Source organism: Canis lupus, chromosome 30 (genome assembly GCF_011100685.1).
Source record: "Canis lupus familiaris isolate Mischka breed German Shepherd chromosome 30, alternate assembly UU_Cfam_GSD_1.0, whole genome shotgun sequence".
NCBI classification, from domain to species: Eukaryota; Metazoa; Chordata; class Mammalia; order Carnivora; family Canidae; genus Canis; species Canis lupus.
The window spans coordinates 8,823,327-8,845,889 of record NC_049251.1 but is presented as its reverse complement, the minus strand read 5'-3'; the positions used below and the strand labels follow the sequence as shown (position 1 = coordinate 8,845,889).

The following is a 22,563-nucleotide window of genomic DNA, read 5'->3' as shown; positions in this document are numbered from 1 at the left end:
GGGATCAAGTCCCGCATCGGGCTCCCCGCTCAGTGGGAAGTCTGCTTCCCCCCTGCTCCTGCTCTTGCTCTCGCGCGCATGCACGCTCTCTCTCTCAAATAAATAAAATCCTTAAAAAACAAAACACAAAAAAACCCATGGCTCAGTTGGTTGGGCGTGGTTCAGGTCATGACCCACGTCAGGCTCTCTGCTCCAGGGGGAGCCTGCCTCTCCCTCTCCCTCTGCCTACTGTCCCCCTGCTTGTGCTCTGTCAAATAAATAAAATAAAACCCCCCACACAATGGAGATATATGAGGTAAACTTAGAGACCCATGTTTCTGAGGGTATCTGGAGGTTCAGCCTTTCAGTCACAAAGGTACTGAAAAGACACAAGTAATGCCAAGTAATGATACCTTACTTGGGGCAGTTTAAAGAGGGCTTCCTGGGACACCTAGGTGGTTCTGCTGGTTAACTGCTGCCTTCTGGGGTCCTAGAATCGAGCCCCACATCAGGCTCCCTGTTCAGCATGGGGGTCCACCTCTCCCTCCCCCTCTGCCCATCCTCACTGCGTGTGTTCCCCCTCTCAAATAAATAAAATCTAAAAAAAAAAAAAAAAAAGCATTTCCTATATGTGCACGCCCTTCCTATACCAGCACACCCACACCTTACCACCAATAAAGCACTCACCCCACTGCTCCTGATGTGAGAGAGCTAGAAAGCCCTAGAAGCCTGGGCAGGGTATCTAGGGTATGGCTTGCCATTTTTTTCACTCCTGCCTCAAAAGGGGCACTTCCTCCCCTACCTTGTACCCACCCTATCGTCTGAGGCAGCCAGCAGCCGACCCAACGGATCCAGACAGAGGAGCCTTGGAGGGATGCTTGCAAGCCTCTTCCAGGAAGGGCATGTGGACCTTGCTGCCCACATGCCCTTCCCTTCCCTCCCTCAGCATCCCGGGGTCTGAGGTGGGAGTGGCCAGGTCGCTTTAGGACTGGCAGTGTCTAGTAAGCGGCTGGACCTTGCTATAAGGGGCAGTCAGGCTGGAGTGACAAGGTCGGAGTCCACAACCCTGGCTGTGGCAGGCGGAACAAGCCATGGGCTGCTCCAGCTGGCAGCTGCTGTGGCTTGGATGGGTGGGTAAGTACCTCCTGTTGGTCCAGGAACCACCCGTTTAGAGGTATTTTCCTAGGCTTGGGAACAGCAGTTGAGAGAGACCAGTCCTAGAGGCTCCCCCAGAGGCCCAGAACCCTCAAGGCCAAGGATTCTGGGTCAGTGCCCCTGGAGAGTGGGCCCAGAAACATGGTGCCTGCCTGAATTCAAGGTTTCCCATCACCCAGCTTGGGAAGGAGGGACAGGTCCTGAGGTCTCAGCACTGCCTGGGGGTGAGATTACCTAGGTTAAGGAAAGGATGGGGGACCTGTAGGACCAAACTCAGGGCTGCCCTCAGGTCATTCACTGGGAAGGGGAGAAACTTGCAGAGGTATCAGCAGGTATTCTGAGGGGCTGCAGCAACTAGAGGTGGCTGGGCAGGCTTCCAGGTGCTGGTGTGTCCTGACTGGGTGAGGTTAGGACAGAGACGGCAAAAGGCAAGGGCCGGCTGTTGAGAGGTTCTCTCTTTATTTTTATCTCTGGCCCCCGTTAGCATCATGCCACCTCTCCCAACCCCGCTGTCTCGCTGATACTTTTCAGGAGCCATTCTCTGCTCTAGCTGGGTGTCCCAGGCACCTTTTCTGCCATTCTTGCCCCTGCAGCTTCCAGCTGCAAGCCCCCAAGAAGCCAATGTCAATGCCCCACCTAGTGGCTTAGCGCCAGCTTCTCCCCTAATTACCCCAAGTGAGCTCCATCCAGGCTCTTCCTCCCTTTACCTCTGCTCACCTTACTAGGCCAGGGCAGATGCTCTGACCCTTTCCTCCCTCCCTGCTCCAGGGCCCTGAAGGGCCTTGGGTGTTCTCTTCCTACAGGGCCAGCGGCCGACAACAACCCACACAAACACGGTGCAACAAGGCAGACCCAGGCGGCAGCGCGGGGTGGCAGTGCGGCCACTGGGCCTCTGAAAGGCCTGCAGTTGTGCTGGGCCCCGACGGCCGGACCTGTAACTGTGGAGCAGGGAGAGTGGGTGGTGACCTGGGAGTCTGAGGTGCTAAAGGCAGGGATCGAAGGCCTGGGGCACGCCACCTTGTCGTAGGGTATCCCACGACCCGGAGCGCCCTAGTGGCTTTGTCCCTTCTTCCAGCAGAGTCCCGGAAGGAGGCAATGGTGGGCGCTGGATTACCTACGAGCCTGTTCCCTCCAAATGGAGAACCCCTGGCCAGCGGCGGCCAACGGGTGGCTTGAGCCTCCCCTCATCTCCATTACCCTCCTAAAATAAGTGTAAAATCGAATTTCCTGGTGCACAGAGCTAGTCTCATCTTTTCAAAATCGACTACAGCCTCTTAAGTCCCTCAGATGGAAATTCTGGAGCCACTTTTGTCACCCGCCTCTGCGTCAGCCGGGCGGCCTGAGGACGGAAGGTCGAGGGACCGGGACTCGCCCGGAGCTTGCGGAGCTGCGGGGGCAAAGGCGCCAAGAACCACCCGTGGGGGGATCCCTGGGTGGCGCAGCGGTTTGGCGCCTGCCTTTGGCCCAGGGCGCGATCCTGGAGACCCGGGATCGAATCCCACGTCGGGCTCCCGGTGCATGGAGCCTGCTTCTCCCTCTGCCTGTGTCTCTGCCTCTCTCTCTCTCTCTGTGTGTGACTATCATCAATAAATAAATAAATAAATAAAAAAAAAAAAAAAAAAAAAAAGAACCACCCGTGGCGGGCGCGGCGGCCTCGTCCCCGCCGCCTTCCCCCTCGGCCCGGGGAGCCGCTTGATCCCAGTGGGACAGCAGGGAGACGCGCCTGCCCCGGAGGAAGCGGAGCGGGGGAGAAGGGGCGGCTCAACCCCGCAGGAGGGGCCCGGGCCTCGCGGAGGGCGCAGCGCCGCCCGCAGGGGAGCCGAGAGCCGCTCGGCAGCCGCGGGGAGTCAGGGCGGCGGAGGGGCCGCGGCGTCTCGGGGGGCGGCGGTCCGCGTGGGCTCCGGTACGGGCCTCGGGGTCCCCAGTCCCTCGGGCCGCGGCCGGTGCGGTCCTCGCTCGACGGCAGGCGCGAGCTCCTGGACGCGCCGCTGGCCCCGGGCCGCGCGCCCGCGAGCTGCAGCCACTGCTGGCGGCGGCGGGCGGCGGCGGGTGAGGCCTCCCAGCCACGCGGCCGGCCCGCTGTCGCCCCGAGGTGGAGCGGGCGGCTGGACGTCGCGGGCCGCGTCTCCTCGGCCGGGCGCTCCCTGCGGGACCGGCGCGCGGTGGCCCAGGCCGGCGGCTCGGGGGCGGGGGCGGGGGCGGCGGCGCCGGCGGCTGCCGGGGGAAGTGACGTTGCAGCCTTAGAACAGGCCCGAAGGGGAGGGGGGAAGCGGCGGAGCCCCTTTGCTCCGGGCCCCAGAGCAGGCCGAGTAAGCGAGCCGGGTAACGGCTCTCAGAAAAAAGACTAGGGGGTCCCGGGCGGCTCAGTGGGTTAAGTACCTGACTCTTAGTCTCAGCTCAGGTCCTGATCTCAGGATCATAAGATCGAGCCCCTCCTCGGGATCCACGCTCAGTGGGGAGTCTAATTAAGACCCTAAGACTTGGGGCAGCCCCGGTGGCTCAGCGGTTTAGCGCCGCCTTCAGTCCAGGGCCTGATCCTGGAGACGCGGGATCGAGTCCCACGTCAGGCTCCCTGCACGGAGCCTCCTTCTCTCGCTGCCTCTCTCTCTGTGTGTCTCTCATGAATAAATAAATAAAATCTTAAAAAAAAAAAAAAGATTCTCGCTTTCTTCCTCTCTCCAAGTCCCACTCATGCTCTCTCAAATCTTTTTAAAAAAGAGGGAGAGAGAGATCGAGTAAGTTGCAAATCATACAAGCAGACAAGATTCCCTTGATTTTCATTTAAATCCAGGGCTTTTTTCATCACAAGTCTCCTTGCTCTACAGCAATCCCAGGAACTTAGAGCTGGCTGAGTTAGCAAACTAAGCAGAGAGGCAGAAAGGCAGGGATGGTTTATTTACTACTTTTTATTTTTTTGAGAGAGAGAGGGTGCATGCAGAGGGGCAGAGAGAGAATCTTAAGCAGGCTTCATGCTCAGAATGGAGCTAGACATGGGCTTGACTAGGGGACCCACAAGGGGCTCCATCTCAGGACCCTGAGATTAGATCCTGAGCTGAAATCAAGAGCGGCACACCCAACTGACTGAGCCACCTAGGTGCTTCAGGCAGGGATGATTTAAATAAGTAGTTCTCAAAGAGTGGTTTCTGAACCAGTAGCATTAGCACTAAGAAGTTAGAAATGAGAATTCTCAGTCCCTCTAAAACCTACTGAATCAGAAAGTCTAGGGGAGACTCCTAGCCATCTGTTTTAATCAATCCTCTGGGTGATTTTAATACACTCCAGAGTTTGGAAATCACTGGTGTAGAGACAGAACCTTCGGGTCTGTCTGAGCCATACTGTTCACAAGTACTTTATATACATCTTTTCCATTATCACAAAATGGGACATGCGGATTGGGCCTCTCCCATTTTATAGCTGAGGACATGAAGTCAGAGGATTTCAGGCAGACAAGGAGGTTGTCCAGCCAGCCTGGGCCAGGCCTTCAGGTTCCAGCTGATTACTTTGCACCCACCTCCCTGGCTCCCGGCTCCCACTTATGAGCTGGCAGTGCTGTATTGCAATGCTAGTATAGAGAGGGCTGTACTGGGATTTACACTGGAAGACAACAGCTTCCCAACTGCTCATAAGCTAGCTTCCCATCTCTGTGTCCCTTCCTCCTCCCATTTTGTAGCCAAACCTTCTATCACTTTCAATTTCCAGGGGGCGATGTCTCAGAGAATGACATGGGTTGATGGGGAAGATGAGATATCCTTCATACACCCCAGCAGTGAACCCTACCTGCAGCCTCTGGCAGGTATTAGCCACCCCTACCCCTACCTGCCATTTCAGCCTGGCCTAGCCTTATTCCTCAATACCTGAGCACACTCCCATCAGAGCCACCAGCTCTATACTGTGAACTATCTGGTTCTTGCACAGCACAGGAATACTCGAGAGAACTAGGCTATCAGTTGTGATGCCAGAATGAGGGCATTCTGGGGCACTTGTCAAATATCTCCCTACTATGAATTTTCAAGCTCAATCCTGCGAACTCAAAGATCCCAGAAGAGGGAGTATACAGGCTCGACAAGTCTTCTAGGCCCTCCCTCCACCCCTTAAATGCCTGGTACTGCTCATTGTTCCAAAGTCCAAGGCTAGAATTAACCAGGTAGCTTGAAAAGTAGATCTGTCTCCCATCCTCACCCTGCAGTATCAGTTCTTTTACTCATAGTCACCGAGAGCCATGGAGAAGTGGAGATCCAACTGCACCTCAGCTATAGTCATTGCCTCTTGTTTTTTATTTAAAGATTTTATCTATTTATTAGAGACAGAGAGAGAAAGAGAGGGGCAGAGACACAGGCAGAGAGAGAAGCAGGCTCCATGCAGGGAGCCCAACGTGGGTCTCTATCCTGGGACTCCAGGATCCTGCCCAGCAGTGCTAAACCGCTAAGCCACCAGGGCTGCTCAGTCATTGCCTTTTAAAAGACTGCCAGAGGCAGGCAGAGGTTAGTCAAATGCCTATGCCCAGAGGGCATGGAGCTAGCTGCAGATAACATCACTTGCATGGGTAAGTACTGCCTTTGTCCAAGGTCTAGACTCCTTGGGCTGGGGGCTGGGAGGAGCAATAGGATCCTGGGAAAGATGACTGATGTGTGCCAGGCACCATTCTGGGTGCTGGGCGGGAGATTGGTTATGCATCAGTGTATGCTCTACCTTCAAGGAGCATGTAGACTAGTGTTCTAGTATGGGAGGGATGATACCTATCTATCATCTCTGCCTACCTATTATCTACATATGTATCTAGGTTTAGATATAGATATCTATTAAAGTGGCAATTGCCATGGGAGGCTTAAAGTGTTTTAGGGGTTCTCAGGAGGGAAAGGTTGCTTTTATCTAGGACAAGCGGGGAAAGCATCAAGGAGAAGTTAACACTTGGGCTGAGTCTTGAGTCAGGGGTACAACTGGGGAGGGGGATAGAGAGGAGCTTCCCACTGGAGGTGTCTGTTTCTTCCTAGCCCTGCCCACCCAACCAGGCCTTTTGGTTCTGTTGGTGACTGTCATTGTGACCTCTACACTGAGCCTCCTTATGGTGTGTGGGGTACTGATTCTGGGTAAGGAGCATCCAGCCAGCATGGCTGATTCAAGGCTGCCCACCTCTTCACTGAGCTGTGTGGGGTCCCAGGGACAGACATGGCTCATTTCAAGACCCCTGCTTCCAGCACAGCAGTGGTGAATTCCTCTGGGATTCTAAGCAGCTGTGGAATCCCATGGAAAACATTTACCTTAATGGGCATCTCCCCCTCCTTCTGAGAACCTCTGTGCTCTGAATCCCTCCCACTTCCATCCCCATCCCCATTCCCTGCTGTGGTGAATTATGGTTCATAGAGCACTTGTGGCCCCAAACCTCTGTGTGGAGGAGATAGAGATCAGAGAAGTTCCAAAATGCAGAGTAACTTGTCCACGGTCAGCTCGGCCAGCTGTCATCCCCAATTCTGGGATGGTAGGGACCCTGTGATTCCTTTGGAGCAAGAGTTGCCTCTATCCAGGGCATCTGCAAGGACAAAAGGAAAACCTCGTCACAGACCCCCACCCCGACCCTGAGCCCATACCATCTCTCTCTTCTGCCCTGCTTCTGTGCCAGTCAACATTGCCTCTGTAGGGCTTGTACTTGGGGAGATGCCAGGAGGCGGAAAGGCCTGAGTCCTCAGATAGGGCCACCTGCTTATATAGGGGATGGCAAGGGAGGTAAAAGAGGCACTAGACCCTCTTAGGACCCTTTGTCAGGCCTGGCCACCCACTCTTTTCCAACCTGTCTTCCTGCAGAGCCCTGGGCCACGGTGACTTTGGAGAAGTCTATGAGGGACTGGTAACTGGCCTTCCCTGGGACCCCAGCCCCTTGCTGGTGACTGTCAAGGTGAGAGAGGTGGAACTTCCAATTGCTGGAGCTAGGGTCAGCCTACTCCCCTGAAGTGTCTGGGGGAGCTCAGGAGCCCTTTTCCTCCCCAAACCCTGCCAGAACTCTGCTCTCAGCAGAATGAACTGGATTTCCTCATGGAGGCCCTCATCATCAGCTGCACCCAGGCCACAGCCAGGGGTGGAAGGTGGAAGCAGAACTGCCTGCCAGGCCAGCTACTCTCACCCTGGGACTCAGAGGTAGCAGGTGGAGGGATGTAGAGCCTGTCTCTAGTTTTGTGGAACCGAGAGCCTGGTTTCCCTCCCTGCTGGCAACTGGGATGTGTGCACCTCTCCCTCAGCAAGTTCAGCCATCAGAACATCATGTGCTGGGACGCCTGTGTGGCTCAGTGGTTGAGCATCTGTTTGGCTCAGGGTGTGATCCTGGGGTCCTGGGATCAAGTCCCACATTGGGCTCCCTGCAAGGGAGCTTTTCCCTCTATGTCTCTGTTTCTCTGTGTCTAATAAATAAATAAAATCTTAAAAAAAAAAAAAAGGAACATTGTGTGCTGTGTGGGGCTGAGCCTCAGGACTCTCCTTCGCCTAATTCTGCTCCAGTTGATGGAGGGGACGTGAAGAGTTTCTTAACAGCCAGCCACACTTGGTAAGACCCTTCTCCCAGCCCTCTTGGCCCATCTAAAGACCCTGTCCGGGGTGCCTGGGTGGCTCAGTCAGTGAAGCATCTGCCTTTGGCTCAGGTCATGATCCCAGGGTCCTGGGTTCAAGCCTGTGTGGAGCTCCTTGCTCATTGGAGAGTCTGCTTCTCCCTCTGCCCCTCCCCCCACTCATGTGCACATGGACTCTCTCTCCTTCTTTCTCTCTCGTGTGTGTCTCTCTCTCAATTAAATAAATAAAATCTTACAAAAATATATAAATAAAGACGCTGTCCACATGTCCCCAAACAAGCATGGGCTAAAATGCACCCTCTGCCCTACCCCAGTCCAGCCATCACCTCTGGCCATCTGGGACCTGTTCCAACTGGCCCAAAATATAGCCCAGAGTTGCCACTACCTGGAGGAAAATCACTTCATCCGAAGGTTGGGAGTGATCCTGGCCAGGAGGGAGTGGGGGAGCAGCCCAACTCTCTCCCCAAGGAATAGCTCTTCCTGGGGCGCCTGGGTGGCTCAGTGGTTGAGCATCTACCTTCAGCTCAGGTCAGGATCCCAGGATCCTGGGATTGAGTCCTGCATCGGGCTCCCCACAAGGAGCCTGCTTCTCCCTCTATGTCTCTGCCTCTCTCTCTATGTCTCTCATGAATAAATAAAATCTTAAAAAAAAAAAAAGACTAGCTCTTCTGTAGAACTTTATGGAAATAGATGAGGGCCAGAGCATCTGAGTTCTGGCAGTGATTTTTTTTTTTTTTTTGCCTGCAGAGACATTGCTGCCAGGAACTGCCTGCTGAGCTGTACTGGGCCCAGCTGAGTGGCCAAGACTGGCGACTTTGGGATGGCAAGAGATATCTACAGGTGTGGTGTCTAGGGAGCTGGGGAAGGCCACCTCTCCAAGGGAGTTTACCAGCACTCTGGTAGCATTTGAGCAACTCATCACTCCCCTCCTCCCTCCTATAGAGCCAATTATTACGGTGTGTGTGTGTGTGTGTGTGTGTGTGTGTGTGTGTGAGATACCTCTGCTGGCTAAGTGAATACCCCCAGAGGCCTTTCTGGAGGAGGGTATCTTCACATCCAAGACAGACTCCTGGGGATAACACATCCAACCCCCTCCCTGGCCTTGAGCCACCTCATGTGAGGGAAAGGGGAGGTTGTGCCTGATAGGCTTCAGTTTTTCCCTCATGATGCAGGTCTTTTGGGGTGCTGCTCCGTGAGATCTCATTAGGCTACATGCCCTACCCTGGGTGGACCAATCAGGACATGCTGTACTTCATCGTTGGAGGGAAACGCATGGGCCCTCCCAGGGGCTGTCCAGGACTTGTGTGAGTATGGAGTGTTGTCCAGGGAGGAAGGTCCTTCACAGCCACAGGTAGGACAAACTCCTGCCTCTCCCCCAGGTACCATACCGTGATGTAGTGTTGGCAGCACCAGCTTGAACTCTGCCCCAGTTCAAGGCATCTTGGAGCATCTTCAAAATTGCATTCAGGTGTGCCCCCTGACCTGCCTTGACCATCTTGATCTTGAGGGTCAGGAAAGCAGCCATAAAACAGGGCTGTGTCCCCCTACTCTCCTGCTCCCCCCATTACAGGACCCTGATGTGCTGAACTCAGCCCTGCCCATGGATCTGGGCCCACCCTGGAGCAGGAAGGGACTTCTGGGCTGAGGAGCAGGTCTTCGGAGGGCCTAAGATCCCGACAGACCCAGGAACTGAATCTGGAGAGCTTAAAGAGCTGGGGCAGGAGCCTTCTTTGCACTGGACTCAAGACCCTCAAATCCAAATTCCAACCTCAGGGGAAATTCCAAAGGAATCTGCCCTATGGCTCTTGAGCCCCAAGGGCCCTGAAAGCGAGGACTGAAAGCAGGCACTGACAGTAGCAATGGTTCCTCCCGACACTCATCCCCAGGCTTCTAGGTAGCTAGCACACTCCTCTGTACTTCGTGTCTGGGCCTGTTACAGGGCTGACCTGACACCACTGGACCCTCAGTCCTGGAAACCGGCTTAGGCTCCCTGGAGAAGAGCTTGGCCACTCCCAGCCTTTGATCTTTGGGACCAGACGTTGAAATTGTCTCCTGCAGAAAGCCTTCTCTGGATTACCCCTTCCCCCATGAGCATCCTTGCATCCTTCCTCTGGGAAGCCCCCAACCCTTCAGATGTCTCTAATAAAGAGCTCTTCTCATACCCTCCAGTGATCTGAGTGGATATGAGGGTGCCAGGGAAGTGAGAAAGGGACCAGAGGAGGAAGGAGATGAGGCCTGAGTCAGCAAAGCTGGTGTCTTTGAGTTTTATTGGGAAAGGCTGTCCATTGTAGTGTGGGAGGTTAGACCAATAGATCTAGTGCCTGCGAAATAAAGTTCATTATCTGGCCTCTCTAGAGAGATACGCAGCCCCCCTCAAAAGAGCTGGGCTGAGGAAGGAGCCCATTGTCCCAGCCACCCCTCCCCCACCCTGTTAATTAGTGCCATTGGTTCTCAGAAATCTGGGTCTTGTATGGGGGACAGCCCCCAGCTTTTGCAGTGCGTCCCATAGTGGTTGGCACCTGGCCCTGCAGAACCGTGTGAACCACCCCGCACCGCGGGGTTTCAGTCTCTGCCGCCAGCATGCATGGTGGGGACGCAGCCGCAGGTCCATCTGTTAGAACCGGGGCCCAGCCTCATCTCTCAGCCAGGCTGGCCAGGATGCTAATGAGATTGTCCAGACCCAGCAAATAGCCGTCCTCGCGGTTGCCCTCCTCCCAGGGCCGCCGGTGGTCCAGGGTCTGGCCGTCGGGGAGGGGCGTGGTCTTGCCGAAGTCGATGAGCCACACACCCGCGCGATGGCAGTGATCATGCACGAAGAGTAGCGAGCTGCCAATCACCTGCCGAAATGCACAGGGTCAGGCCACAGCCCTTTCCTGGAGAAGCCCCCATCGTATACTGCTTAGCCCTCAGAGATCACAATGCCCGCACCTGAGCCTACCCCTCTTACCTCGTGCCTCCTAAAGAACTCAGAGACCTCCAGGGTGTCCCGGATCTGCAGCAGGCGGTTCAGATACCTCCTCTGGAGAGGGCAGGATAGGAGAGGAGGGCAGATTAACTACATACTAATTGCGCCTCTGTTAATATCAGGGGCCATGACGCATGCTTGGCTTGGCAGATACCGTGGTGAGGGAGACACAGGCCCCCAGGTGCAATAAATGCTACGATGGGAGTCACAGGCGAGGGCACCTGACCGGATGACGAAGGGGCAACCTTCGGTTTCGGGTTCCCCAACACCTCAGGGTTCTAGGATCCGGCGCTCACCAGCACTTCTGCATCCCCTTGCACAAACTCCTCGAAGACGCGAATCACCTGCTCCCGGCTTCGTGTGGTCTTGAAGTCGGTGCTGCAGGAGCCGTCAGCTTTCTGAAGGAAGTGGGACAGGAGGAGTCAGGGTCCCCGTGTCTCTCCTCTGCTTGGGGGGAGGGGATCAGACCAGAGTAGCGGTACCTCCCAGGACGTCGGCTGCCGGGGGCTGAGGGAAGGCCGCCGCACGGTGCCTCGTGGTGGGGGTCAACAGGGAGGGCAGACACCGCGCGGTGGGGTTAGGGCAGAGGGAGGGCCAGGGCGCTGCAAAGCAAAGCGGGCCTGGCCCACCTTGATGCCTTCGATGCGGAAGCCGAGCGTGGTGCTGGAGCTGATGCCTTCGCGCCACTGCATGTAGCGGGGCTTGGTGACGGCGCGCTGCGCGTGCTCCTCCTCGGTAGGTGCCGCGGGGTCCACCGCCAGCATCTTCTTGTACATGTCCTTCCGCAGCTTGGGCCGCTCGCGGGCTTTAGTCAGCTCCTCCTCCAGGTAAGTCCTGCGGGGCGCGGGCAGCGGCGGGGCGGGGCGTAAGAGGACGCAAACCCGGAGCCCGTCGCGCGCGGCTGGGGGCACCCGCTAGGGCGCCCATTCCCGCCCGCGCCCCCGCGCGGACCTGCAGGGGACGAGTACCTGACGCCCATCTTGCAGTCCAGGACGCAGGGCCCGTCGAAGCCGTCGAGCAGGTCCTGCAGCTGCAGGTAGCTCTCGCCGTCGCGCTCCACCTCGCCGTGGAAGGCGGGCACGCAGCCGCGCAGCGCGTCGGCCATGAGCCGCGCCAGGCAGTAGCGCTCCGGCTCCGAGCTGCGCTTCAGGATCAGCCCGCTGGTGCCCGCCGCCTTGAAGCTCCCTGCAGACCCGCAGCAGTTAGCGCCGCCCCGCCCCCTCCTGCCCGACCCCACCGCGCGTCCCTGTGCTCACCCGTGTGCCCGGCCAGCTGCACCCAGGCGTAGCGCTTCTTGAAAGGGCTCATGACCGGCAGATTCACCATGGTCCTGATCTTCTGCCAGTGGCTTTTCTGAAAGCGACAGGGTCCCGGCCTGCACGCTGGCGTCTCGACAATGCATAAGCCCTCCCTCTTCCGGCTTAGGGTCTCCTCCTGCCCCACCTCACCACCAGCAGCCAGGGCCCCACGATAGGTGCACTCACTCGCTCGCTCGCTCACTCACTCAAGGGAAGTTTATTGTGAGCCTGTGTGAGACACTGAGACAGGCACAAGATGATGACAGATACCCAGCTTCTCCATCGTGCTGAAATGAGCCCTGGCCGTACTGTTAGAAGGCTCAGGTTTGCACCCCAGTTCTGCTACCCCAGCTGTGTGGGCAGGTTGCTAAAGTGCTCTGTCAAGGATTTAGAACTTTCCTGAGCATGAGAATCACCTGATGGTCACCCATGTTAAAAAATGCACACTTAGGTCTGCCTCAGGGAAATTCTGAGTAGGTCTGGGTGGAATCTAAAATTTGCATTTCTAACAATGCCTCAAGGAGATCCTGGGGCCCAAGAAACAAGCCTCTGAGTGTCAGTTTCTTCATCTGTAAAATGGGGAAATAATCACTCTGACTGGGTTGTTATGAGTAGTAGTGAGGTCTGAGTGTGACAAGCTCCCACCCCTCTGACCTCGGAACCCCATTCCTTGGCATGAAGCGGAAGCCGGACAAATCTGGATTATTGTTTAATTCATTTTGAACCATTAGGTTACTCTCATTTAGGGAGACAGACGTGGAAACAAACCTTTGCAAAAGCACTGGGCAGAGAGCCTAGCCTGGCAGGGCCTGGGAAAAGAATGACTTAGGGCTCCCCAACATCCTCTTGCTATTCCTGGATGCCATATCACTCCTCACCAGTTGACTAGGGCTGGGGTACCCTTGGTCTTCTTGATCTAGACCCAGAAACCTGAGCTTTGAAAGTGGGATGCAGAGTTGAGAGCCTGTCATCCCAGATGAAACTGGGAGGGAAATGTAGATTGTGGCGTACCTCCTGCCTCACAATCCTGGCTTCTGGCCTCCACCAGATCCTGAGAGCATCTCATACTCTGGACCTTTCCCTTTCCCATTCAAAACTCATCAGTCCTGGGCAGCCCTGGTGGCACAGTGGTTTAGCGCCGCCTGCAGCCCAGGGTGTGATCCTGGAGGCCCCCGGATGAGTCCCATGTTGGGCTCCCTGCATGGAGCCTGCTTCTCCCTCTGCCTGTGTCTCTGCCTCTCCCTCTGTGTATCTCTCATGAATAAATAAATAAAATCTTAAAAAAAAAATCTCATCAGTCCTGTGCCCAATCTCTGAAGTATTCAGGTTTGCTCATCCAAGCTGTGTGTCTGCTGCCTGCTTCCAGGGGTGCTTGCCTCTGAGGAGTTACATATGTGTTGCAGGAGTTACAAGGCTAGAACTCAGAAATCCAGCCGCCTCTATCAGAGGAAGTTCTGTGAGAGAGAGGGAGAACTGAGGCAATGGCCTAAGTGGGGAAGGGGGGAGGCTGCTGGCCAGATAGCCCTTTCCATGGGGAGGAGATTTGGGTTAGTGACAGAGCACTGGAATCAGGTGGCTCCATCACTTTTTAGCTGAGTGATCCCAAGTGAGAATTTGATCTGTGTGAGCCTGTTTCCTCTGGGAAGATATAGCTGCTGCCATAACACGAGCCACCATTTACTGACCGCCTACTGCCTGCCAGGCGCTTCTCATCTTCCATCAGAAAGTGCTGCTCCTGCTTTCCTACTGAAGTCCCTACATGGCACGCTAGGGTGTGATCACATGTCCAACCCCCAGGGATCTGGGGGTGTAGCCAGAAGCAGCCCACTGGAAGCATGACATCTCTTTCAAAACTCCCTTTTTTACTCTTTAAATACATACAAGGTTTGCATTCTGCTGCATAATAAATCCAAGTTTTATTATAAAACTCTCCCACCTCCAAATCCTCAAGTAAAATTCCAGGAAGATGTATGTGCCATGTGTATTCAGTGGCATCATCTTGTACCCTCTTCTCCCACTCATGATTTTCAAATCACGCACATGCACATCAAGTGCATGAGGTGGCAGCATTATTGCCATTTTACAGAAGGAAATCAAGGCTTAGAGATGTTAACATCCCCTCACTCCCTGACTCCAGCATCCCAGACCCTGACTAAAGTTCTCTACCAGCTCAACCTCCTCCCCAGGTTCCAAATACCCAGCAGTTTCCAAAATCCATGCTACCACACCAAATCCCTTTGGGGGTCAAATGGGACCCTGCATGAGAAAGAGCTTTGTAAGGGGTGCCTGGGTGGCTCAGTTGGAGAAGTGGAGAAGCCGCTGGCTCTTAATTTCAGCTCAGGTCATGATCTCAGGGTCATAAGATCCAGCCCTTCATCTGGTTCTGGGCTCTATGCTGAGCGTGAAGCCTGCTTGGGATTCTCTTTCTCCTTCTCCTTCTGCCCCTCCCAGCTTGTGCTTTCTCTCAAACTAAATTAAATGAAACAAAACGAAACGAAACTAGCTTTGTTTAACATGAAGCAATTTGCAGCCACAGGGTGGTGTGTCTGTTCTCTGGGGAAACACTGAGATCTGCTTGGGGGCCCCTTCTCTGTTGGCTGGACACCTCTGCGTTCATTCAAAGGAATGGGATTAATGGTATGGTTTCAGGCAGCTTTGGGGGCCTAGTGGCAGAATTTGGTGGCATTGTGACCAGAAGGGACATAGAGGGTATATCTAGTTGTGTGGCCACCCCAGTGGAAGAGGGAGACAGCCTTGGGTGAGGTGAGATGGGAGAGCTACATTATCCTTTCTGAAGGAGCAGTGAGTGGAGCTGGAAGGTGGGAAGTGGGCCCAATAAGAGAGGATTTAGTCCCTGCAGTCCTGGCTACTGTCACTTGATTGATGCACAATAACACAGCATTGACTTGCTTCCAAGCTGAGGTAAAATGCCCCATCACTTACTCTCCTCACTCCAACTTTGTGAGGATCATTTCAGCCCAGAGCAGCAGCAACTTCATCTGAGCCCTCCTAGCCACCTCCTGAGCTTGATAGAACAGGATTTAGCTCCCCTGCCAGTGATAGATATGGTCAAACATGGAAGAAGTTTATGGAAGTATCAATGAACTCACCACCATCCATCTTAGGGAGCTACCTCCTCCAGGGAACATAATGCAGATAAAAATGCATGTATCCAAAAAGGCTCCTGAAGAGTCATTCTTCAGTGGGTGGGTGGGGATTTTGGCATATGAACAACAGCAAGGAAGATATTTTTGAGCAGGTAAGATTTTATTGTATGGATATCAGAAAGCAGATTTGTTATGTCAGAGAAGGAAAGCTAGCTGGGAAGAGGGCCAAGGTCCCAAATTCTGGCCTGACCTATTCCTCCACAGAAGTCTGGGAAACCAACTCACAGCCAAAGTCTTGCTGGGTATCTTGGGGCAAAAACCCCAGAAGAGCTGACTATATCAAAGAGTCTTTGAGGAAGCCACAGGGGCACCTTCTGATCCTCACACCAGGGAGGATCTCTTTCTCTCTCTCTCTCTCTCTCTCTCTCTGTCTCTCTCTCTGGGAAGGCCTTGGCTGGACACTAAGAAGCCTCAGACCCTCCTTTGTCCAAGCTCCATTTGGAAGCCCTGGGGACTCCTGCTTCTTATATCACATCAGAAACTCAATGTATCTTCTGCCAGAATGGACCTTGGGTTTTTGGTCTTTGTCCCTATACTTCCTGACTCCCTACCTCTAACCATTCAGCCTCTGGCTGAAACACTCTGCCAGCCCAGCCCCCTCCTCACGTTCCCATTGCCCTATCAAACCAGCACTCCCTGTGGTGGTGTGGTGCTGGTGGTGCTGGTGGTGGTGGTGGTGGTGGTGGTGGTGGTGAGAGCAATCAGTTTAAATTTATAAAATGATTTGCACCAAGGTATAAGTGACCCACGACTTCACCCTCCCAGGGGCATTTGCTTTTTAAAAAGGAAGTCTGTTAACCTAAATTCTGCTCTATAATTAGTGAAAAGTGAAGTGAGGGAGTTCTGGGTCCAGGACAGGATGGCATCCAGGTCTCCTTACCTATCCTGGAGCACTGAAAGAAGAGAAACAAATGAACAGGAGCCAAACGACCTCTCCTCTGCTAGGCAACACCCCAAAATTATTTTAAGAGGCAGGGAAGGCCCAAGATACAGTCATGCCAGCTGCTCTTGGGCACAGGCCCCCAACTCCTCTCCTGATCGTCCGGGTGTTCCTGCCCATGACTTCCTCCTCTACCAGAAGAGGGGCCCCGGGAGGGAGGGAGGGAGGCTGCCCAGTTCCAACTACCCTGGAGGAAGCCCAGCTCTGGGCTCTGGGCAGGCTGTGCGGTGCTCCTAGGAGAAGGAGCATCTCCCTCTGGAGTGAACCAAAGACACACTCAAGACACCACGTGCCACGTGTATGTGCCAGGCAGAGGCAAGGTAGCGCTTCCAGGGCCGCCTCCTGCTCTGAGAGATTCCGTTAGGAATCCAGGCCCGGGCGTAAGGGGCTGTCCAGTCGGGCGCTCCCGAGGGCCGCTGCAGGACCCTTCTCGCCGGCGCATCCTCGTTCTCCTGACCGGGGACGCCCTAGAGGCAGCCCGGGCGGGCGCTGTGCACGCGGCGAGGCAAAGTCCGCGCCGGCCCCTCCACGCCGACGCAGGCCGCCTCTGTCAACAGCCACCGGCTTATCTGCGGCCGCCGTGGCTGTTTGCCTTCGGGGAGGCCCCGGCGGGCGGGGGCTGGGAAGGCCTGGGAGCGGCCGCCGGGGCGCTGGAAGGGCCCGCAGCGGCCCTCTGCGCCGGCTCCTGGCCGCGCCGGAAGACCGCGAAGCTCCGGGCGGGAGAGCCCGGCCGAAGACGCCCGCGGCACAGCTGCGACCGGTGTCGGGAGTCTCGACCCAGCGGGGCCGCCTACGTTGCAGGCAGGCTTCGGCCGCGGCAGCTCCTCGGGCTGTGGGCGGCCGGGGAAGCCGGGGCTGCCGTCCTGGCGCACTTGGTTCTGCGCTCGCCTCGCGCCTCTCGGCTGTCGACATCTGACCCGGGCCCCAGCGCGCTCAGAACTACTGCTCCGCGCTTCGCAGGAGGTGGGCGAGGCGGAGTCCTCCCATTGCCCCGCGTTCCACCGCTTCGGGAATCCCTCGGTGGCACCCGCATCCCTGCAGGAGCCAGGCTTGCACGAGGGCCGATCCTGGGTCGCGAGTACCCCAATCTCCCGGGGGAGGGAGGGCCTCCCCGCACCCTACACCTGACGGCAGAGGCGCGCGCGCGCGTGTGCCTGGTCTATGAGCCCCTTTTCCCTCGTGTCCCTTACAAGTCATGCTGTCCTTTGGGTAATGTGTCAGCGGGTAACTGAGTCACAGATCGCTGCAGGTCCTTACAGGGTCTCCCCTGCCTCGTCCAATCCGAAGCAGCGCCGAAGCCCAGGTTCTGCAGGCGGAGGCCGCGCCTCTGGGCTTCCCGCACCGCGCCCAGGCCGCCCCTGCACGCGTCCGCCGCACCCACCGCCCTTCCGGGCCGGCTCGGAGCTACCAGAGCCTGCGGGGCGCCCTTCGCCTCTCCCTCCGCTCCAGGGACACTTGCATAACGTGGATCTAGAGCAACTCCTTCGCATTGACCGCGGGTAGTTCTGTAGAATATTTGGCCTTGGTTAATAAGAGGGGACGAGATGGCCATCCCGGGCGCTGCACACCCCTAAGGGGCAGGAACTGGGAATGACTTCGCTGCACTCTGACCCGGGTTACCCGAGGGTCAGACCTGGCCCCGGAACAGCCAGGTTATCGGAGGCGGCAACTAGCAGGGGGATCCAGCGCTTTCGACCTCAGTTTACCTTCCCCCGGCTTGAACTAGGAGCGGTAGCCCGGGAGCAGGGCTGCATCGCGCTCCCCGCGCGAGCCCCCAGGCCCGAGCCCCTCCCTTCTCCGCGTCCACGCCTCGTGCGGGCGCCGGGAGCAGACGGCGGCGGCTCCCGAGCAGAGCCTGGAGCGCCGCTCCACTCCCACTCAGGAGAGGGAAACCGTGGCAACGGCGGGGGTGGGGCCTCCGCGCGGGAGAGGGGGCGGGGAGAGCGGGAGACTCGCCCGCCCCGGTGTCTCCGCGAGTTCGCGGGGCAACTCCAAGCCCCTCGGATCCCTCCGGCCCCACCTGGCGGCCAGCAAGTCACGATCTCCACCCCCGCCCCACCCGGGGCCCACGGCCGGTCGCAGACTCCTCCTCGCTCTCGTCTTAGACGCCCTAGGGCCCGGGCCGCGACCCGCCGCTGGAAGCCCGGCGAAAGCCGCCCAGGCGGGGGGGGGGGGGGGGGGGGGGGCGGCGCCCCCCTGCGGCCCCCGCGCCCCGGCCCGGCGGCGAGCGCCAGACCCTCCGCCCGCGCGCAGCCCCCGCGGCCCGCGCTGGCCCCGCCCCCGCGGCCCGTACCTGACCCGCGTCCTCGCTGGCTTCCAGCTGCACGTTGCCGCGGCTCCGGCTCTCGCTGTCGCTCAGCAGATCGTCCTCCGAGTCCTCGGGCAGCGACGAGGAGCCAGTGGAGGAGAGCGACGAGGTGGAGAGTCGGCGCGGCTGCTGCAGGTGCGAGGAGCCCGCGGCCGGGAGCCAGCCGCCCTCCGGCTCCGGCGGCCCCGGGCTGGCCGGGGGCACGTCCGGCTCCTCGGCTGTCACAGTCAGCTGCGGGATCACCGGGGCAGGGGTAGCCCGCGGCAGCCCGTTGGGGACCTGTCCCCCGCGCCTCTTGGCCCCGCGGGCCCGGGGCTGCCCTGCGGCGGCGGCGGCGGCGACCGCCGCGCAGCGCGCCTCGAAGAGCAGGCGCAGCTCCCCGACACTCCGGCGCGGGGCCCGCTCCAGCCCCGGGCTGCAGGGTCCCGCGCCTCCCGGCCGCGCCATGCTCGTCGGGCCCCCGGGCAGGGTCATCTCCCGCGCGCGAGCCGCAGCGGAGCCCACCAGCCCGCGGCGCGGCGAGGACTGCAGGCGCTCGGCGCCCCCGGCGCGAGACTGCCCCGAGGCGGAGCCTGCGCGCCTGCCCGCCTGGGCCCCGCCTCGGCCGCGCCCCCCGCCCACTCCTTTCACTTTCAGAGAAAGCGCGGGCCTCCGAGGGCCCTCGCCCGGCCGGGAAGCTCCCGGCTGCTCCTCCAGAGGCCCCGAGAGCCCAGACCTCGTGGACCCAAAGCCGGGCCTGGACCTCACGCCCTCGAGGAGCCGGCAGGAGCCGCCCCGCCCCTGCGCCCTGCGGCCCCGCGGCTGGTCCCGCTCTGGCTCTCGCACCCAGTCCCCCGGCTTCTCGCCGCGCGCCAGCCCTCCTGGGCCAAGGCTTCCAGGTTTCCGGGCTTTCCTCCGCGCCCGGGGCCCCTTCGGCCCGGAACGCAAGGCCTGCAGCTTCCTGAGGGAGCCTCGCCCCAGGCCGCGCGCCGCGCAAGGACTCGGTCCCGGGCACCGCCTGAGGCTTCTCCCCTCCAAGCTCCCCACTTCCCAGCAAGGTCAGGGGGCAGGGCCCGGATCTCTCCGCGCGTCCCGGGGAGTCCCGGGAACCTCCCAGGGCTCCTGGCTGGCGGGGGGCGGGGGGGGCGGGGGGGGCAGGGCCTGAGCCCTCTTCCTCCTTTTCCTATGAAATCCCGGAGCTTGGGGTCTGCTGTGTGACCATGAGCAAGTCATTTCACCGCCTTGAACTGCTGATTCTCCTCTGCAGGGTGGTTGGCCACCTCGCAGGATTGCTATGAGAATAAAATAAAACGAAAGATGTAAAATCCATAAAACATTAGAGTAGTTTTAGTGTGGGTGGTAGAAAGAGCCAATCTCAAGTTCGTCACACTCTAGATGTGATCTTAGGCAGTCTCCTCCCTTTTTAAATTTAGGAAATCTTCACCTGCCTTAGAGCTGTGGCGGCACAGGAGGAAGAGCCCCCTGATGCTGGTAAGACCTTTCATCTCTGCGATGTGCTCCTCAGTGGCATCCTGGTGCTGGGTCATCAGCCACTTCACAAGTTGGTGGTCAGCTAACTGCAAGACTGCTTTGAGTGTAGAAGTTTGTATTTCACAACATTTCTTGTCTTCACCCCAATGCCGCAGCGGAGAATCTCTCGTCAGGTGTTGGGTGCCTCAGGACTGTTGGGGGCCCTGTGGCAGGGTGGACCCTGACCCCGGAAGGATTGCCTCTGATGCTGATGAAGACCAAAAGGAGAAACTTTCCTTATCTCCCTTCAGCCAGATTCAAGGATGGTCCAGGAGGAGAGAAAAGGAGGGTTCAGAGAGAACAGGAAGCTTCAGCAGAGCACGAAGATCCTGGGGGAATTGATGAAGAAAGTAAAGGTGTAGAAGGGTGGGTGGAGGCAAGGGAGGAATGCAAGAATGAAAGAAAGAAGGGAGTACAAGAGTTTGAGTATTGGTATTTCAAGTCCTGGGGGGAGAGCCTGGGAAATCTCCTGGCTACCTCTCCTGGGGCACAGAGGTCTGGGGAGCCTGTGTGTGTGTGTGTGTGTGTGTGTGTGTGTGTGTGTGTGTGTGTTCTAGAGCTTGATAGTCCTTCTGCACTCACCTCCCTCCCTCTTTGGGGGCTGCCCTGGTCTTTGGTATGAATGGCACTGCCCTCAGGGCAGGAGAGAGCTGGGGGCAAACCCTGTGTGGGGAGAGCCAGCAAGGACCTGCCAGACCCCAAAAGGTGGTGGAGAGGGGATGAAAGAAGGGAACATGTTTTGTGCACCTGTCAGTGTTTGTGTGCCAGTCAATGTATAGGCAACATTGGAAGCACAAGCAAGGCTGGGGCTGGGTCTCTGTCCTGGCTGCCCAGAAAGAACTCAGGGGCAATTACTTTTCTTCTTGTCCTATGGCCAGCAACCAAAGAAGAGCTCTTTGCTATATTGCCCAGGTATCCCTCAGTGGAAAGGTAGAGGCAAACCTGGGGATGGGTATTGAAATGAGAGCTCATTCAAATGAGAGCTTCGTAGACTTTTAGAGTGGGAAGGGCCTTCAGATGCATCCTAGTCTCCTCAAAATACAGAAGTAACAAAGAGTTAAATGGCTCAACCCCCAGAGGTGAAGGTCTTCCTTTGCACAAGGCAACAGAGCTAGTTGGTGGAAAAGTCAGAGAGTGTCTTGGCGAGGTCCCCTGAGTTCTATTCCTGGGCTATGCATACTTTCTTTCATTAACATCTTGTAGTTCTTGGTCTCTAGTTCCTTATCCAGTGAAGGTAGAGTCTGCCTCCACCTACCACAGGCAGAAGGCAGAAGGGCACATATTTGGGGACAGGGTCAGGGCTCTCATGTCCTTTCGGTTGAGCCAGGAATGACCTTTCAGATCCTGGAATCCTGTTGTTTGTGCCTCAGTTTCCACAGTGCTTGAGGCTGTGAGTGGATGGCTTCACGTAGAGCACTGTGAAGAAAAGAAAACTACCATATAGATGGACGAATGGCCTTTTGGGTGCTGCAAAAATGGAACCAGGAGCATAGAGGAATGTTTCAAGGTTTTGATGGTCATGAGGTGGCTGATCTGACATAGGCCATGTGCGTCCCTCTGTCTTATCCACAAGGCCAGCTATGTGTCCACGTGTCCGAGGAGAAAACTGATCTTTCTTCTTCCTGTGGCATCTCAATTTGGGGATCCTCCTGTAACCCAGAGGCCTGTTCCCTGGAGTGTCTGCATCTTCACCCCTCTCCATGGCCTTCAGGATTTATCAGGCTTGGGAGCTCCATCCCTCCCTAGGAGGGTAACATTGGGCACCAAAGCTGGGAAAAGGGGAGGCCTGGAAAATGGGGTGTGTGAGGTGAGGGTCTTCTGGGGGCCTGCTATCACTCCCTAGCCAGCCTCATTTTTCTCTGCCCCTGCTCCCTCCACAACCAGGGCAGCACCAATGGCCCCAGGGGCAAGAGTAAAATCACTTGCTCACAATCCCCTGCCAGGCACGGTTTCTTCTTCTCAAGACCCAGAGGCAGGGAGGGAGGGGGGAAAAAGGATGGAACACAGCCTTTGCTTTGAGAGAACTTGAAAGCTTCTCCAGAGAGAGCAGAGCCTCTATGGTGTGTGTGTATATGTGTTTTGAGGTGGGGCAGGGTGGTGGCAAATCTTCCTCTGGACCAAGAGGTCCAGGGTCTCATTCTGGTCAACACTCTGAGACATTCTTTGTGGGACCTGGTGTCCTCCAAGGGACTTTCTGACCTGACTGCAAGATTCCAATGTTTTGTGACAATACTTGTGATTTATTCATTCACAGAGCAAATTCCCCTGAGTAGCTTCCTCAAACCAGGCATTGTGCTAGGTGAAAAGGATACAGGAACCGAGTAGCTCCCATAATTGAGCTCCCTTCCTTACTTGGAGTGGCAGTGTATCACTTCACATTGTCTTCTGGAGAAAGGAAACCAGAAAGGACTCAACCAGAAAACAGGCCCCAGGCCCCATGCTAAATGGACTGTCAGTGAGACTTGGCCTTTCTGCGGTGCATGGGTCCCAGCCACCCCTAGGCCCGTCAGTCTGAGGCCCTTCTCTGCCCAGAGCGCACTAGAGAGGGCCCTGGAGTGCTGGCCAGAGCGGGCCGGATGGCACCTTGACGCTGGGAAAGAATGGAAGGTTTCCTTCCCGCCTCCTGGGTAGAGCAGTGAAGGCTGTTTTCACCTGACGACCCGACCCTCTTCCTTGCCCCGCCTTCGC

General features: G+C 57.0%; 2 protein-coding genes across 2 annotated transcripts; one reads left to right on the top strand and one right to left on the bottom strand.

Moving 5' to 3' along the window:
* The first annotated feature begins 1,070 nt into the window (after positions 1-1,070).
* Positions 1,071-9,767, top strand: LTK (leukocyte receptor tyrosine kinase). Its single transcript, XM_038581102.1, is given in 17 exon segments — positions 1,071-1,109; positions 1,728-1,809; positions 1,938-2,088; positions 2,837-3,456; positions 6,882-7,024; positions 7,093-7,182; positions 7,546-7,621; positions 7,624-7,659; positions 7,991-8,099; positions 8,436-8,528; positions 8,631-8,652; positions 8,684-8,759; positions 8,860-8,992; positions 9,068-9,118; positions 9,120-9,156; positions 9,259-9,304; positions 9,307-9,767. Coding segments are annotated over 17 exon segments (1,995 nt in total). The 3' UTR covers positions 9,498-9,767.
* A 166-nt stretch (positions 9,768-9,933) lies between these two features.
* Positions 9,934-18,840, bottom strand: ITPKA (inositol-trisphosphate 3-kinase A). The gene is made up of 7 exons (XM_038580121.1): positions 18,352-18,840; positions 11,910-12,006; positions 11,622-11,838; positions 11,283-11,487; positions 10,950-11,051; positions 10,636-10,707; positions 9,934-10,525 (listed from the first exon to the last, which is right to left on the bottom strand). Exons 1-7 carry the CDS (start codon positions 18,838-18,840, stop codon positions 10,322-10,324), a joined length of 1,386 nt encoding a protein of 461 aa, XP_038436049.1. The 3' UTR covers positions 9,934-10,321.
* Between the last annotated feature and the right edge of the window lie 3,723 nt (positions 18,841-22,563).

Coding starts and splice junctions, on each gene's coding strand:
- ITPKA (XM_038580121.1), bottom strand. CDS start 18,840: ATGACCCTGCCCGGGGGCCCGACGAGCATGGCGCGGCCGGGAGGCGCG. Junction 11,839..11,909: donor GCAGCTGGCCGGGCACACGG/GTGAGCACAGGG, acceptor GCGGGTCTGCAG/GGAGCTTCAAGGCGGCGGGC. Junction 11,488..11,621: donor GACTGCAAGATGGGCGTCAG/GTACTCGTCCCC, acceptor CGCGCCCCGCAG/GACTTACCTGGAGGAGGAGC.